Source organism: Mytilus californianus, unplaced genomic scaffold (assembly GCF_021869535.1).
Source record: "Mytilus californianus isolate M0D057914Y unplaced genomic scaffold, xbMytCali1.0.p SCAF_4, whole genome shotgun sequence".
Classification (NCBI taxonomy): Eukaryota; Metazoa; Mollusca; class Bivalvia; order Mytilida; family Mytilidae; genus Mytilus; species Mytilus californianus.
This window is the reverse complement of record NW_026262690.1, coordinates 121,115,153-121,131,310: the sequence shown is the minus strand read 5'-3', so window position 1 is coordinate 121,131,310 and position 16,158 is coordinate 121,115,153. Positions and strand designations below refer to the sequence as shown.

Here is a 16,158-nt window from a genome sequence, read left to right as displayed (position 1 = left end):
CATTACACAGCTTGATATTTATTTTATACATTAATCTACAAAAACAAGGAAATAAAATTAAACTAAGTTTGATATTAATGGACCAATTCTGACATTTAACTTTGATTGAATGACGTCTGCTGTTGGAGGTCAGTCACAATTGACATTTTTAATGTTTCATCTTAAACACTTAAAACAATTTGATTGCTTGCAGTCAATTGAGATCTGTTCAGTCAATATTCAGTAGTTATTTACTGCACACATCAACATCATACTGAATTGTCTGACAAGTTACTAAACAGTACTGAATTGACTGCAAGCAACTTGTCTAAACAGTAATGAAATGACAGCAAGCAACTTGTCTATATAGTAATGAATTTACTTCAGCGTTTTAAGTCTGAAAATTGACTGAACATTGACTGAATAATTTATTGTTAAGACTTTTCAAATGATGTTAAAATAAAAATGACCATTTAAGACTAAAATTCATTTGCTAGTGTAGTATAATACAACTTCAAGTAAGGTTTATATATTGTTCTATTTATATTAGGCTAAAATACCATTTAAATAGAACCTGGATTACAAATAATTTTGTATGATTGTTCTTTTTGCAAGTCCTTTCAACATAAGGACAGAATAAGTTCTGGTAACTGACTAAAATATTTTATAAAGCACAATTTCCAAATAATAATTACGGACAATAGTTAGATAATAACTGTCAATGCTATATTTAATCACGGTGTAAGAAGCTGTTAGGTAATATTATAACTTATTGTAGTAAAACACATTTCCAGTAAAGTGTAAATTAATTAAAAAGACGAACAACACAATAGGCAGATTACTTGTTAAATATGAATTGTTCAGCAAATACAATGGAGAACAAAATGGTCATAACTGTAAAATTATTCAAAGTGCCAGTTCTAAAACTTATTTTCTTGAGGACAATTTAATGAAATAATGATTGATCAATTCAACCCAGAACTCACATTCTGATTTAGGATGCATATATCTGTATGAAGCTTTTCCTGAAATCACAATAATTAATCTCACATTTTTGTTCAGTCTTGACCACTATAATAAATGCACACAATAATTTTTGAATTTACAGCAGTCAAAGGGTTCTTTTGTGTTATACTGATCATGTACTCTCATAAAGTTTACAAATATAAAATTGTTACAATTATGCATTTAATAAAAAAATGTGTATGATTTAATTAAAGCAAACCATTTCAAACTTACAGTGTTATAATACGAGTAGAAGATGTAGGGTTTATACTGTATGTTATTCAGACTGTATCCCAAACACAAAAATCAAAGCACTATTAAAGCTGTGAGCAAGCAAATCTGACTTGATCACAAATATAGAAAGCAGATTATATCAAAATTGAATACAAAATTCCATAAAAATCAAAAAGATAACCCCAATTAAGTATATGTACTTCCCCTTATGGAAAAATTACATGTAAAAAGATTGCGGTAGATGAATTAAATGGTGTTTTTTACTTTCTGCAAGCCATTATTCTATGGTTTAACTTTATATCTTAAATTCAGAATTTTGTCAAATCTTGACTGGTGACATAGAGCCTGATTGGCTGACTTTAAAAACACTTGAAGGGCCTCTTATAACAACATTTAATGTTCATGACTTTCCCCTTAAAAAATATTGAGATAGATCTAACTTGGAAAAAATGCATAAATGGTCCCTGAAAATGATAAATTATAATTAATATTATTATCAATTAATACAATTCTTGATTAAAATAACTGTCTAGATAAATACTACACTTATTTTTATCCCTTCACATACCATTTAAAAGAAAATATATAGCTAGCTGTATTCTAATGCCCCTGACTGTAGGAACATGGTTGACCATACCAAGTCCAAATTCATAAAAAGTATAATATCCGACATATATAAAACGAACTTGATCTGTAATACCATATAAAACACTAAAAAATCGTCTCAATATTAACAGGCTTCACAGCTTTACAGAAAAAAATTCTGGACAACAATTGGTTTCAGAATAAAAAATATCTTTAACAGTTTATGTCCAATTCCACAGAGTGGCTGAGGCATTAACAAACATACATTGAAAATCTTCCAGAAAAATAATTATTTTCAATATTTTAATAACTTTCAAATTGATCATTTCTTATTTCATACACAGATTACAGATTAACAACCTTAAAATATTGATTAAAAATCTCAATAATAAAATAAAAGTAAAGCATAAATAAGAATGATAATATAAAGCTCTGTATATTGTGAAAGCAGAATGCAATTAAAAATTATTATTCTTCAGTACAAAAATGAGTTTCCAACTCTATGTAAAGTTGTTATGCATCTTAGATTCATAAATGAGTCCAAAGTAATCCACCAGTTAGAAGTCATTACTGATTCATAAACCCTGGTTCATAATGAGTCAGTAATCTACCAGTTCGAAGTCATTAATATGAATTCTAAAATCATGTTTTATAATGAGTCCACAGATATCCACCATTTAGCAGTCATCATAGATTTACAAACCATGGTTTATAACTCCCTTCTTCAGGTTCTGGAAACTAAATATTAAAATTAATTTGTAATGAAAGTATACTGAAATAACTTGCATATGGATGTTATCCTCTGATGGACCAAAGGGGTTCACAAGGGTCCATATTGACCCTTAAATTATGTGAACTTTAACTTAAGTAATACACTTAAAAATTTGATGAAAAATTTTCAAAAAATACAAAGGAAATAAGCTCTCCAGCATTAGAACAATTGTGATGAAAAATCTTAATTTTGATTACTGAATTCGGGCTTGTATAGTCCACTGTATTTTGCTCCAAAAGTAAGATTGCTAGGCAGGCCCGGGGTGCAGATTTTAAAGTACGATAAGCAAGAAATAAGACAAAGACATGATTTCGTGAGGTTTGTTTACATTCCACCATGTGTGTTATTTAAATCATAGAGGGCGCCCCTTATATGTATATAGTATGTGCTTATTATTTACAAAGTTTCATGAATTTCTGTTGTGTGGTTTCAGAGGAGTTGCGATGACAAGAACAGGACCGACGGACGTACAGACAGACGGACGGGTCAAAAACATTATACCCGACGCAAAAAATTGCGTGGGGTAAAAAAATAAGCAGGAAATAGGTGTCTGACAGATCACAGACATGTCAAAATGTGTTACTGTTGAGCTGCTGACCAAATATGAAGTCATTCTGTTGATTAGTACTGGAGAAATATTTTACCAAATTTTTTGCAACAGAAAGTAGGCATCTGACATGTCCAAAAAGTGCTCACCAATTTCAACTTATCTTTGTCAAGCTGCTGACCAAATATGAAGTTATTTTGTTCTGACAAAATACTGACACAAATATTTGTTGGACAAATGGGAGGAGGAACTGACAGACAAGATGATTGCAATATAGCCCCACTTGTAGAGTTGGGGTACTATATGAGAATCTCCAGACCTTGTGATTATCATTTCGATCAAAATTTTAAATACTTTATCAGAGATGATTCTGCACAATAAAATCAGAAATGGTTGGTATAATAAAGAAAATATAAAGGAAAAATGTCGATTACCATTGCTGAATCACCTAAAACAGAAAAAAATCGCATCTATTTGATAGCCATGTCCTTTTCAGATACTGTGATACAATATTATTTCTTGAGTACCAATTTTTCACAGATTTCATGGGAATAGATGAACTGCAAATTCAAATACTCAAGGGAATACCATATTTCTATAGGTTTGTAAGCAGAATTGGTGACAACCACTAATTTAAGTATCCACGAAAAAAATACAATTTTTCATCAATCCATAAAAATTGATGACCAGGAAAATGAATGAATACACAATACTGTAAATGCATTATTGAGGAGCATAGTAAAGTCTCCATAACTACCCCTTTCAAGCTAGACCATTCCTGTAATAAGACCATTTTCTTTATATTAGAATACCATATAAGTGGTCATTTTCCATTTTTTGGCCCAAGACGGGACAGTAAAATATTTGCTGTGTTCCTCATTGCATTTCTCAGCCTTGTACAATGGCTGTAAACGAACAATGAAATATTTGTGTATGGTAAATGGTTTAGGTAAAATGCCAACGACAAACAAAGAGAAAATAAGATACAAACAAAAACTTCCCAATATATGGCTTTTATTTCTTTGAAAAGCAACCTCTCATTTGAGAACACTCATTTCTTATTCTTTTTGCATTGTTTACTTTGCTGGCTTTTCTAAATGACCAACTTCGTGAAAAGATATACAGAGAGGGGGATTAAGGACAGGTGGGGGAGGGAGACTGTTGATGAGGGTAAAAGGTGGTTAAAGCTCTATCCTACCAACGATGAACTTTTTCAATATCTCTTCTAACCATTTGTTCAGAACAGTCTGAGTAAACCTGACCACTCACAAAGAAACCAGTGCAATCAAGGATATAATAAATTTATTATTACCTGTTCTGTGAATTGATCTTTACAAGCCATTCGGATCCTCTCTGCAGTAGCCGGGCTATGTAGAGTAAAGTTGATGTCTTGTTTGGAATCAACTCTAGCAGATCTAATAGCATCTTTGACAGCAAAAAATACTGCTGCTGATAAAAATAACGGTGGTTCTCCAATGGCCTGGACAATATAGAATTTGACAAAAAAATGGAAAAATACTTAATAAATAAAGCATTTTATAAATGTAACAGAGTCTATAACATTTTAATTTTCACAGAAGCTTTTTCGTAAGCTTTTATCTACTTTCAAAGATTTTCAATACAGGGAAAAATTGTGTATAATCCCTTTTCCTTTATTTATGATCCTCTTTCTAGATAGGTTAATTGGTGAAAATGTTTTCATCATCTGGTGAAACTATGGTAACTTACAAGTTGAACATGGCTGTCTGTAGTTTTTAAGAAACAAAACTGGTAAAATGAATATGGTGAACCAGGACAACTGGAGTTCTTTGCTCTATCTAAGATAAACTTTAGTAGGCTTTTATTTTCACATTGAGTACTTTTCAACAAATTTTATTTTCATGTTTTTTAGTTATTCTTGTATATATATAGTTATATATATCTATATATAAAGGGAAGATCAAAGTTTGACATATTCTTAACTATCCATATTGGTTTTATTTTTATACTAAAAAAAGTCAAGAAATAAATTGTTTGTTAGAATTATTTGGTTTACAATATATTGCCTATACTTGAAGAACATTAACAAACCTTTGAAGAATATACTGCTTTTTGATTGATACTGTCTTTGAGTAGAGATACATTAAATTCTACTGGAATATCTCCAAAGCCTGGTATCTTATAGTTCGATGGGCCTCTGGTAAACAGGAAACCATCAGGTGATATCTTCTGTTGTTCTAGTAACATCATACCATATCCCTGTTCAAAGGTACAAGAAAATCATTGTCATATAGATACATTTTGTGTTGATTGCAAGGCCATCGGACATAAAACTTTACTCAGTACTTGAAGTACAAAATTTGTGCTGGAAAGTCAAAATCTAGTAATTTGATTGGTTAAGTTCTGAGTCTGAGTTCATTAATTGTGCGTAAATTTATTTTGACCGCAACCTCCATATCTTTGATTTTTCTTGTTTATTTTTTCAATGATTTATTAGGCCTAGCACTACTTAGAGCTTGACATTTCTATAGACACTTGTCTATCGTAAAGTAGATATCTGTTTAATTCTATTCACAAATTTTAAAGACTTAGGAGGAGAGAGGATTGCATGTTAAAAGACTTGTTTATTACCATCACATTTAAAGGTATATGTCAGAGGTTGTATATATTTATAGTTTAAGTTTTAGTCCTTTGGAAGTCATTATAATCTATAGCCTGTCATATGGTATAGAAATCTGTCTGTTGTTGAATTTTGGTTTTTTTTTTTGCCCCTTGATGTTTTTTATGTTTTTTCATTGTTGGGTTGTATATCCAAATCTTTTTACATTCCAACATATTGCCGATATTATTATTGAATTGAAAGATAGCTTACATTGAATGCTAAATATAATTAAAAAAAAATTTATACTTGAAACAAAATATATTAGATCACATACCTGCATAAAGCCTCCTTCAATCTGTCCTATATCTATAGCAGGGTTCAAACTACAACCAACGTCCATTACAATATCTGTTCTTAATACCTGTTTCAAAAAAAGATAAATTTTTGAATCTTTGTTTGACACATATTGTTTATCTCCCCAAATTCTATTTAGAAGTTCAGTATTCACTTTTTACCTTTTTTCCTGAGATATAAGCTGGATCATCACTAATACCTTAAGGATGTTCGCTCCTCTTGTTTTTGAATTTTTGCCAGATATTCGTAATCCTCTGGATTTTATCCATGTAGTGCTATTTAACATTTTGCCCACTAACCCCTACTTTTCTTTCATTACTTTGATTACATTTAGTTTAAAATGACATCTTTGAAAATCCTATAAAATCCTTGTTATCTTCTCATTCTTTTTGAAAGAAAAAAGGTGCCAATGTTAAATGCATGAAAAATCTAGAGAGAATTATTTCCCACCACATTTTTAATGGCTTAAACCTCGAAAACAAGCACACGGACCCTTCCTTTTTTTCTGCTTTTTTAGTTTCTTTATTTATATACTATCAATTCATAACAGTCTTTTAAAAAGCTTTTTATTTTGAAACAGAGTAGTGAACATCCTTAATGTATTTTCCCTATAATGTCCAATGTAAATCTATATTCAATTGGTGGTTTCCATATTAAACTAAGAATAGGATGATATATAACTACCTTCCGGGCAAAAGAACAAAACTACTTCTTGATTTCTTGTGCCAATTTATAAAGTCAACTACACTATGAGGTATCTTCTTTTTTTTGGTATAAATTTAAAATAAACAGAAGATGATTAAATCTAATTCTTACCTGGTGGTCTCCAGTTAAACAATCTATTTCAACTTCTGAACAGCTAGCACCAAAAGCGAAATAATTAAATGGTCGTCCTTCCTGTTTTTCAAAATCAAATTCTGTTATACCAGGTGTTCTGTGAACAAATAAAAACCATATACTCAATTAATGGATAAACAAAGTTTCTTTAAAAAAATTTAACCTAATGTGTTTGTTAATACAAAAGTAAATAATGGTTTGATTTTTTAACTTTTTCAGAGTGTTTTTTTTTCACTTTCTGAATCATAAGGTGACATAAAGCAGTGCAAAATACAATATAGAAGCAGTATGTTCAACAAGGCCCTAATATGGCCCCTATTTTTCAGCTTATATTACAAATGCAGATTCATTGACCAATATTACAATGAATCTGACCTATTTCCATTTCCTTTATGATGTATAAAATATATGAAAATTATGACCAAAAATTGTTATATTTCACTTACTTACATATCTATTCATCAACTTGAACTTTTTTCATCTTACTTAATGAACTTAATATTCGAGGCCAAACATGGTTCTTACTAAACTTACTACTTTATATAAACACTTACCTATAAAATCCTGTGGATGATAAACTCACTCTGTCAAAGTAGGCTGAATTCACCTGGAAAATAAATAAAAATCTGATCAGGTGGTTACAGGTAAAAATAAACATTTAAAAAAATGATCGAAGAAATGTATACAAAAAATATTGAAGGAAGTAAAAATCACAACCTGAAAATAGACAGACAATACTGTGGCAACAATGTAAAAGTAAAAAAAATGTGCTTTACCGAGCGCAGCTGGATACGACCGCAGAGGTCCAACCCTGAACAGTTGGGGCAAAAATGGACACAATATTCAAGCTTGATACAGGTCTGAATTTGGTTTGTAATTAAATATTTGACACATTATAGGTTTCTGACAGAGAATAAATGAAGTCAAAGAACTTGAAATTGGTTATATGATTTGGATTTATACTCAATTGAAGATTTCTTGCTGTTGTGCAATACACTGTGCTGTTGTGCAATACTTAGTAAATCTGTTTTCAGACTATATAAAAAGAATTAGCAAAATGAATTTTGACCCCCAATTTTTGATAATTTCTTAAATCTTCATGAAAACAAATAAATGGTTGGGACCATCACCCCTAAAAACAATTCCAACCTTCCTTTTGTGGTATTAAACCTTTTGATTAAATTTCATAGAGTTCCATACACTTAAACTAAAGTTATTGTTCGGAAACCAAATGTCTTTGGACGACGTGATAGCAATATACGAACGCAAACTTTTTGCAGTCGTATAAAAAGTCAAATAAGGTCCACAAAAAATTATATATTATATTTAAACATTGAGAAATTTGAACTCCACCTAAATTCTTTGGTGAACTCATGATCTACGAAGAGAAGGGAATTCTTGCTGCACTAGTGGTACCTATTGTGTTGCTCATAGCATGGGAAATAACTCTGGGTAAAACTTAATATTGTCTGGTCTGATTGTTTTGATGTCACAAGTTTATAGATAGTGATTTTCTGAAAAGCTGGACAGAATAAGAAGGAACTAAGACAATACAATAATACAACTTACCAAATCTTCCAAGGTCCCTTTAGGGTTGGCATTGATGTACTTACCCAATCTTTCCAGGTCCCTTTAGGGTTGGCATTGATGTACTTACCCAATCTTCCCAGGTCCCTTTAGGATTGGCATTGATATAGGGTTCTATTCTTTCTAAGATTGTCTGGCAGGCAACCTAAAATCATAAAATATAAGAAATCTATATTATGTAACAAATAATACAAGAATACTGAAAAGATTATACATAATTTTCATATTAATTTAGACAGATCAGAAACAATTCTTTCAAACATAGGTACATGTATAAACCTAACGTATACAACTTTTTTCATTGTGACAAAAGAACTTTATGTATACAATGTTTCTAACAAACATCTTTTAATTCAACTTGCAAATCAAGAAAAACATGAAATAAATAAGCACATATGCATTACATTTATCCATCTACAGAAGCAGTGTTTACTTACTGGTACACAAGCCTTTAAAGTCTGTCAATCTCTTCTATTGACCTATACTCTTTTAATTACTTGCCCATACAAGTTTAAAGTTTTATTAATTGACAAATTCCAGAGAAATTTCCATCGATTAGAATTCAACAAAAATTCAATAAAATAGGGTTTTTTTTGGTCTATTCTCTTAAGCACAAATACATTCTAGTTAAATGATACTGCTGCTTAAAGGGGCATTAGCTACTGGATATTGAAAAAAAAATAAAATATGATTTTTTATTTTGTTCAATCATTAATGAAAGTAAAATAGTGAAATAATAATTTAGCAGCTAGTTTGGTTCAGTGCAAGTGAATTATTCAACCTCATTAATTCTGTATTCATGTGAACTTCAATTGAACCCCTTAGCTAGAGATGGGTTGCGCATGAACTAGGCGTGTTCAGCTATTAAAAGGAAAAGAATGTCAACATTGAAAGGGTAAATGATTTGGTTGACTGATTCGATCTACAAAATCTCATTCTTATACAGGTAAAAATGATTATCAACAAATTGTTTTAACCTATAATATGAAATCAAACAGACCTAGAAAAATCCAATTGTATGTGTTCGCTATCTATTTCTATCTATGTTTATGTTTATATCGGGTCATATTACGGTTTGCAGTCTTCAGAAGGTAAGCTAGATGGTTAATTAGAGATGGCGTCTAGACTAAAACACACACGAAATGCTGATACATTCTATTGAGTTTATGCATCGTAAATTGTTTATTTTATACGTTTTTAAATTTGGATATGGGTTTTAGTATGTTATAAGTTAAAATATGAGAATTTGAGCCAAATTGGTGAACTTGAATTTGACAGCCAATGCCCCTATAAAGTAACAAAATAATTTTTAACAACGAACACATATTTTTGTTACACAAATACTAGTGTTAGCAATCTTATAGGTACACAGCTTAAATGTAGAATCCTGTTTTGTGAATTGTCATGTTTATTGGGGAAGTAATTTAGTGAAAAAAAAAACCAAAATATTAACTCTGAGCCTGGTCAAAGTGGACCAAAATTGGTATGTATAAAAAGTAGGTCAAATTGATCTACTTGTACCAATTGGCTGACCTATTCATTCATGATTGTTAATCTTCTTTTTTATTTGTTAGAACTTGTTTTCTTAAGCCTTATTTTTGCAGCCATTCAACAAATATCAAAGCTAGAGTTTGTTTCAATTAGCCATACTTTAACAGCCATTTCATTCAGATGAGAGCTGGAACTAGAGCTTGTATCGATTAGTCTAAGCTTTACAACCATTCCAATCAGATAAGAGCTGAAGCTGGAGCTAGAGCTTGTTGTCATTAGCCTTACCTTTACAGCTGTTCAATTCAGATTAGAGCTAGAACTGGTTGCTATTAGCTATACCTATACAGATCATTAATTCAGATGAAAGCTAGAGCTGGAGTTATAGCTTGTTGCCATTAGCCTTACCTGTACAACCATTGCATTGAGGTAAGGGTTAGAGCTGGCTGTCATAAACCTTACCCTAATTATTCCATACAGATGAGAACTAGAACTGGTTACCTTTTGCCTTAACTTTAGAGCCATTCCAATCGGATCAGAGCCAGAGCTGGTTGCCAATAGCCTTACCTTTACAGCCATTCCATTCGGATCAAGGACAGAGCTAGTTGCCAATAACCTTATCTTTCCAACTATTCTATTTGGATCAGAACTAGAGCTAGTTGCCATTAACCTTAACTTTGCAACCATTCCATTAACATCAGAGCCAGAGCAGGTAGCCATTAGCTTTACCTCTATAGCCATTTCATTCATATCAGATCTAGAGCTGGTAGCCAATAACCTTACCTTTACAGCCATTCCATTCAGATCAGAGCTAGAGCTGGTAGCCATTAGCCTTACCTTAACAGCCATTCCATTAAGATCAGAGCTTGCACTAGCTGCTGTGGCGGAAGTATTAGGAACAGTGTTAGTACTAGTCTCACTGATGTGTATTTTTGAAGTTGGAATTTTTAAAACTCTACTAGCAACCTACAATTTAAACAAATAACATGAGGATATAGTTACATTTATTACTTTCAAATGTTTAAGCAATCAAGAACCATCACTCCTGAACAGTATAAGTGGAAATTGTCAAAATCATACTTGAATCACATTTTGTTAATAAATACAAAATATTACCTCATCAAAGTATACACATATCAATTAAACTTTCACTTTTTCTTTACTTTGCTCTTTCTACCATCTTCCTCACATCAAACCTAAAGGGATGCCTTAAATGTGAAGACCTTGTCACATTTCTATTCCTCAATGGAACCTCTTAATGATTTATACCTGTATCATTTTAGTGTGGAGTCCTTGTCCCATCTCAACACCCCCGTGAGTGACCAATACTGACCCATCTCTGTACACCATAACTAAAGCTCCTGCCTGTAACACACAAAAAACAACAATATCACTATGGTTTTAACATGTCTCAATAATTACCAATCAAGAACAGACATTTTTTCAGGTATAATATTTAACCTCTTACAATTTGCTTATTATTGTTTAATTACAAATAATTACATTGCTTGTATGTTTCAATAGAAACTGCAAACTTGATTGGCTGATAACAATCCTGAATCACTCCAATATCAAATAAAAAAAACAGCAAACAGCTTGATTGGCTGACAACAATCCTGAATCACTCCAATATCAAATAAAAAAATCAGCTTGATTGGCTGACAACAATCCTGAATCACTCCAATATCAAATAAAAAAAAAACCAGCTTGATTGGCTGACAACAATCCTGAATCACTCCAATATAAAAAAAAAAAAACTCAGCTTGATTTGCTGACAACAATCCTGAACCACTCCAATATCAAATAAAAAAAACAGCTTGATTGGCTGATGACAATCCTGAATCACTCCAATATCAAATAAAAAAACCAGCTTGATTGGCTGACAACAATCATGTATCACTCCAATATCAAATAATAAAACAGCAAACAGCTTGATTGGCTGACAACAATCCGGAATCACTCCAATATCAAATAAAAAAAAACAGCTTGATTGGCTGACAACAATCCAGAATCACTCTAATATCAAATAAAAAAAAAACCCAGCTTGATTGGCTGACAACAATCCTGAATCACTCCTATATCAAATAAAAAAAACCAGCTTGATTTGCTGACAACAATCCTGAATCACTCCAATATCAAATAAAAAAAAACAGCTTGATTGGCTGATGACAATCCTGAATCACTCCAATATCAAATAAAAAAAACCAGCTTGATTGGCTGACAACAATCATGTATCACTCCAATATCAAATAAAATTAAATGTGGATAGTGTCCACATGTGGACACAGATGATGTCCCCGCTTAAATATCATACAGTTATAAAGGGACATAACTGAAGAACGGTAAAAGTGACGTTACCCAAATTTGAACTTGATCTGAGCTTTGTGGTAATAAGCATTGTGTGTAAGTCTCGTAACATTTGGTTGAGGTTAACTTAAGTAAAAAACAGAAACTAAAAAGTTTGCAATTTTTCTATTTGTAAACACGCATAACTCTAGAACGGTTGTGTATAAGTTTTACAACATTTGGTTGAGACAAACTAAGTTAGAGAACGGATAGAAAAATTCAGCTATTTTTATGTTTATAAAGGGACATAACTCAAGAATGGTAAAAGTGTAGCCACCAAATTTCGTAATTAATCTGTATTATGTAGTAATAAGCATTGTGTATAAGTTTCATAACATTTGGTTGAGGCAAACTAAAGTTAGAAAATGGAAACAAAAAATTTGTACTTGATCTTAGTTTTGTGGTAATGAATATTGTGTATAGGTTTCATAATGTTTGGTTGGGGCAAACTTAAGTTACAGAATGGAAACTAAATATTTTGCAATCTTTTCATTTATAAAGGGGCATAACTCAATAATGGTTAAAGTGACACTACCCAAATTCAACTTGATCTGTGTTTTATCAGTGGAAGTCAAAATTAAACATTGCATTGTATAAAGCATTGATTGTAGTTGATTCAACTTGCACTTGATTGGACAAAGGAAAATAACTCCAATTTTAAAAATTACTTGATATTAAGAAGAAAATAAAAATTTAGCAATTTTTCCATTTATAAAGGGGCATCACTCTAGAACGGTTAAAGTGACGCCACAAAAATTCAAAATTGATCCGTGTTTTGTGATAATAAGCATTGTGTATAAGTTTCATAACATTTGGTTAAGGCAAACTTAAGTTAAAGAACGGAAACTAAAAATTTTGCAATTTTTCCATTTATAAAGGGACATAACTCTAGAACGGTTAAAGTGACACCACCAAAATTCTAACTTGATCTTTTTTTTTTGGTTATAAGCATTGTGTATAAGTTTTATAACATTTGGTTGAGGCAAACTCAAGTTAGAGAACGGAAAGCAATTTTGGGACGTACGTACGGACGGACAAGGGTAAAACTAAATGCCCCCTCCACTACGGCGGGGGCATAAAAACAGCTATAACTGCACATGCTATGCGTGTAAATTTTAAAAGTATGCATAGGAAACCAACAGAAAGCATGATAAAACTCTTATAATTCTTTGTTCGTTATAAACAAACCTGATTTAAGAAAGTGGCTGTATAAGCAATACCAAATTTTGTAGGAATCATGCAGATCCCTCTTTTCTTCCATCGGTTTTCACTGTAAAGAGAGAAAAATAAGTCAGATTTTCTTCCATATGTTTTCACTGTAAAGAGAGACAAAATAAGTCAGATTTTCTTCCATCGGTTTTCACTGTAAAGAGAGACAAAATAAGTCAGATTGTCTTCCATCGGTTTTCACTGTAAAGAGAGACAAAATAAGTCAGATTTTCTTCCATCGGTTTTCACTGTAAAGAGAGACAAAATAAGTCAGATTTTCGTCCATCGGTTTTCACTGTAAAGAGAGACAAAATAAGTCAGATTTTCTTCCATTGGTTTTCACTGTAAAGAGAGACAAAATAAGTCAGATCTTCCCAATGCATTTCTCTAAAAATGAATAATGATGCTTAAGTGCGTACTGGTTACTTCTATGGCATAGTGGGACTAACAATAGCAATGTTGTCTGAGTAGGTCAATATCTACCTGTTCATATCAGTATAGGCTACCATCACTACGACTGACTGGTCAACTCAGAATCAGAACTACATATGGACAATGCCCCCTTTTTGTGCTCTGCCATATGCATGAGTATAGTTCCACATATTTTAGATTTGACAAACAGTGATGTTGGCATACAACTTGAAATTGTTACGCTGTCCGTAAGACTCAAATGATGCCCCCGCCCGACTATAGGAAATTATAAATTTAACACTCTGTATGATGATCTGTAGCTCCAAAACTGTAGGAGGAGATAGTCGGGACAAACCATGATCTCTTTATGCAGCTAGTACCAAAAAAATGTCCAACTACCTGTCATTTCAGAATATTTGAAAAAAATCAAAATCCTGTGGCCATGTACACCTACATTATGTGTATGAACAACCTACAAAATATTAAAGTTGTACCTCCAAAACTGTAGGAGGAGATAGTCGGACAAACAATGTATCCTTATCCGGACGTATGGACGGACGGACAGAGGGACGGACAGGGGTAAATTACTATGCCCCTTGACATTTTGTCGCAGGGGCCTAAAAAGACTTGTCCAAGTGGGAAATTTTTTTTTGTAGTCTATTACCTTAAAAGATAACTAATCAGTTAATTAATACCTATTTTCTTGTATATTCATGATAGGAGTGAATTAAACAAAGAATCATAAAGGTAGTTTCAGTAAAGATTGTAGACTAGGATGAAAAGATAATGGGTGATTTGAACTGTCACTTGAAAAAATACAACCATTTAACTTCAAGGGAGGGAGGGGGTATGGGGATCCCAAATTCGATAAAAAAAAAATTCTGATCAAGCAGATGATAAAAAAAATATTCTGAATCCAGATTTATCCCATACCTTATAGTGTTAAATTTTGAAAAAAAATAATTTGATTGATAGCGTCGAAAAACTAAATAAAAATGTTTACGCTTTGCGGGAAAAAAATTTCTGACCCAGAAAAAAACCATAACCCCCTCCCCTCCCTTAAAGTTAAATGGTTGCTCCCTAAGGGCTAATATGTGCTTTGTTAAAGGTCAGTCACCTACAGAAATCTGAACAAGTTGTTGCAAGTGCTCTTAAATGTGCAGACAATATGGCAGTATTTAACTTCAAGGGAGGGAGGGGGGGGGGGGGGGGGGTATGGGGATCCCAAATTCGATAAAAAAAAATTTCTGATCAAGCAGATGATAAAAAAAATATTCTGAATCCAGATTTATCCCATACCTTATAGTGTTAAATTTTGAAAAAAAATAATTTGATTGAAAGCGTCGAAAAACTAAATAAAAATGTTTACGCTTTGCGGGAAAAAAATTTCTGACCCAGAAAAAAACCATAACCCCCTCCCCTCCCTTAAAGTTAAATGGTTGCTCCCTAAGGGCTAATATGTGCTTTGTTAAAGGTCAGTCACCTACAGAAATCTGAACAAGTTGTTGCAAGTGCTCTTAAATGTGCAGACAATATGGCAGTCCTCCTCCAACCCCAAACAGAGGCTTTGGATATAATGCTTACATTCTGATTGGACCTTAGCATGTTAAAAGTCCAGCTAAGTTTGTTGGACTTACTATTTCTTGGTTCTTGTTCATATACGACATCATATATTTTCGTCATGTATTATAGGTATAAATTACATACTACAAATTTGAGATGGTGGACAATGAGGGGGCTGATTCCCACTTCACTCCCCTATTCCCAATAACTTTTGTTACATATATTCTAAGTTCCTTAATTTTTCAACCCCCATTCTACTCTCATTTCACTCCTTGACTCCAGCTTCTCTCCCCTCATTCCCAGGTTCCCCCATCCTTGTCCTTTCCTCAAATATGATCCTCCTACAACAGGAGAACATAGAAAACAATTAACTAGCTAACAACAAGATATCAATAATTCTTTTTTAAGACATTTTTGGTCTGTACAATTTGAAAAATTCTGATATGATTTATAAACATAAAAGAATGAGCAAATATAATGCAATATTACCCGTACGAAATTATAAGGCGTAATACGCCTGGAAATCTGGCGTAAACCAGGCGTAAGTGGTAGTTACGTGTCCAGATCCAGGCGTAAGGGAACAGGACACGTAAATTTGTAGTCCTTACGGGCGTAGAAAATATGGTAAACCTGGCGTAAATTGAAATAAGCAAGGCGTAA

General features: G+C 32.3%; 1 protein-coding gene and 1 long non-coding RNA gene across 2 annotated transcripts in view; one reads left to right on the top strand and one right to left on the bottom strand.

Moving 5' to 3' along the window:
- Window positions 1-1,629: 1,629 nt before the first annotated feature.
- LOC127699208 (xanthine dehydrogenase/oxidase-like) overlaps window positions 1,630-16,158 on the bottom strand; it is a 73,598-nt gene continuing 59,069 nt past the window's right edge. The window contains exons 26-35 of the mRNA XM_052202977.1: window positions 13,504-13,585; window positions 11,239-11,334; window positions 10,807-10,935; window positions 8,552-8,626; window positions 7,449-7,501; window positions 6,874-6,991; window positions 6,038-6,124; window positions 5,193-5,360; window positions 4,435-4,602; window positions 1,630-2,541 (exon numbers count right to left, since the gene is read on the bottom strand). Coding sequence (XP_052058937.1) covers window positions 2,491-2,541; window positions 4,435-4,602; window positions 5,193-5,360; window positions 6,038-6,124; window positions 6,874-6,991; window positions 7,449-7,501; window positions 8,552-8,626; window positions 10,807-10,935; window positions 11,239-11,334; window positions 13,504-13,585 — 1,027 coding nt within the window. The 3' untranslated portion in view covers window positions 1,630-2,490. The remainder of the gene's footprint in view (window positions 2,542-4,434; window positions 4,603-5,192; window positions 5,361-6,037; window positions 6,125-6,873; window positions 6,992-7,448; window positions 7,502-8,551; window positions 8,627-10,806; window positions 10,936-11,238; window positions 11,335-13,503; window positions 13,586-16,158) is intronic.
- Window positions 7,660-16,158, top strand: part of LOC127699220 (uncharacterized) — a 107,231-nt gene continuing 98,732 nt past the window's right edge. The window contains exon 1 of the long non-coding RNA XR_007981135.1: window positions 7,660-7,697. This is a non-coding gene — a long non-coding RNA (uncharacterized LOC127699220). The remainder of the gene's footprint in view (window positions 7,698-16,158) is intronic.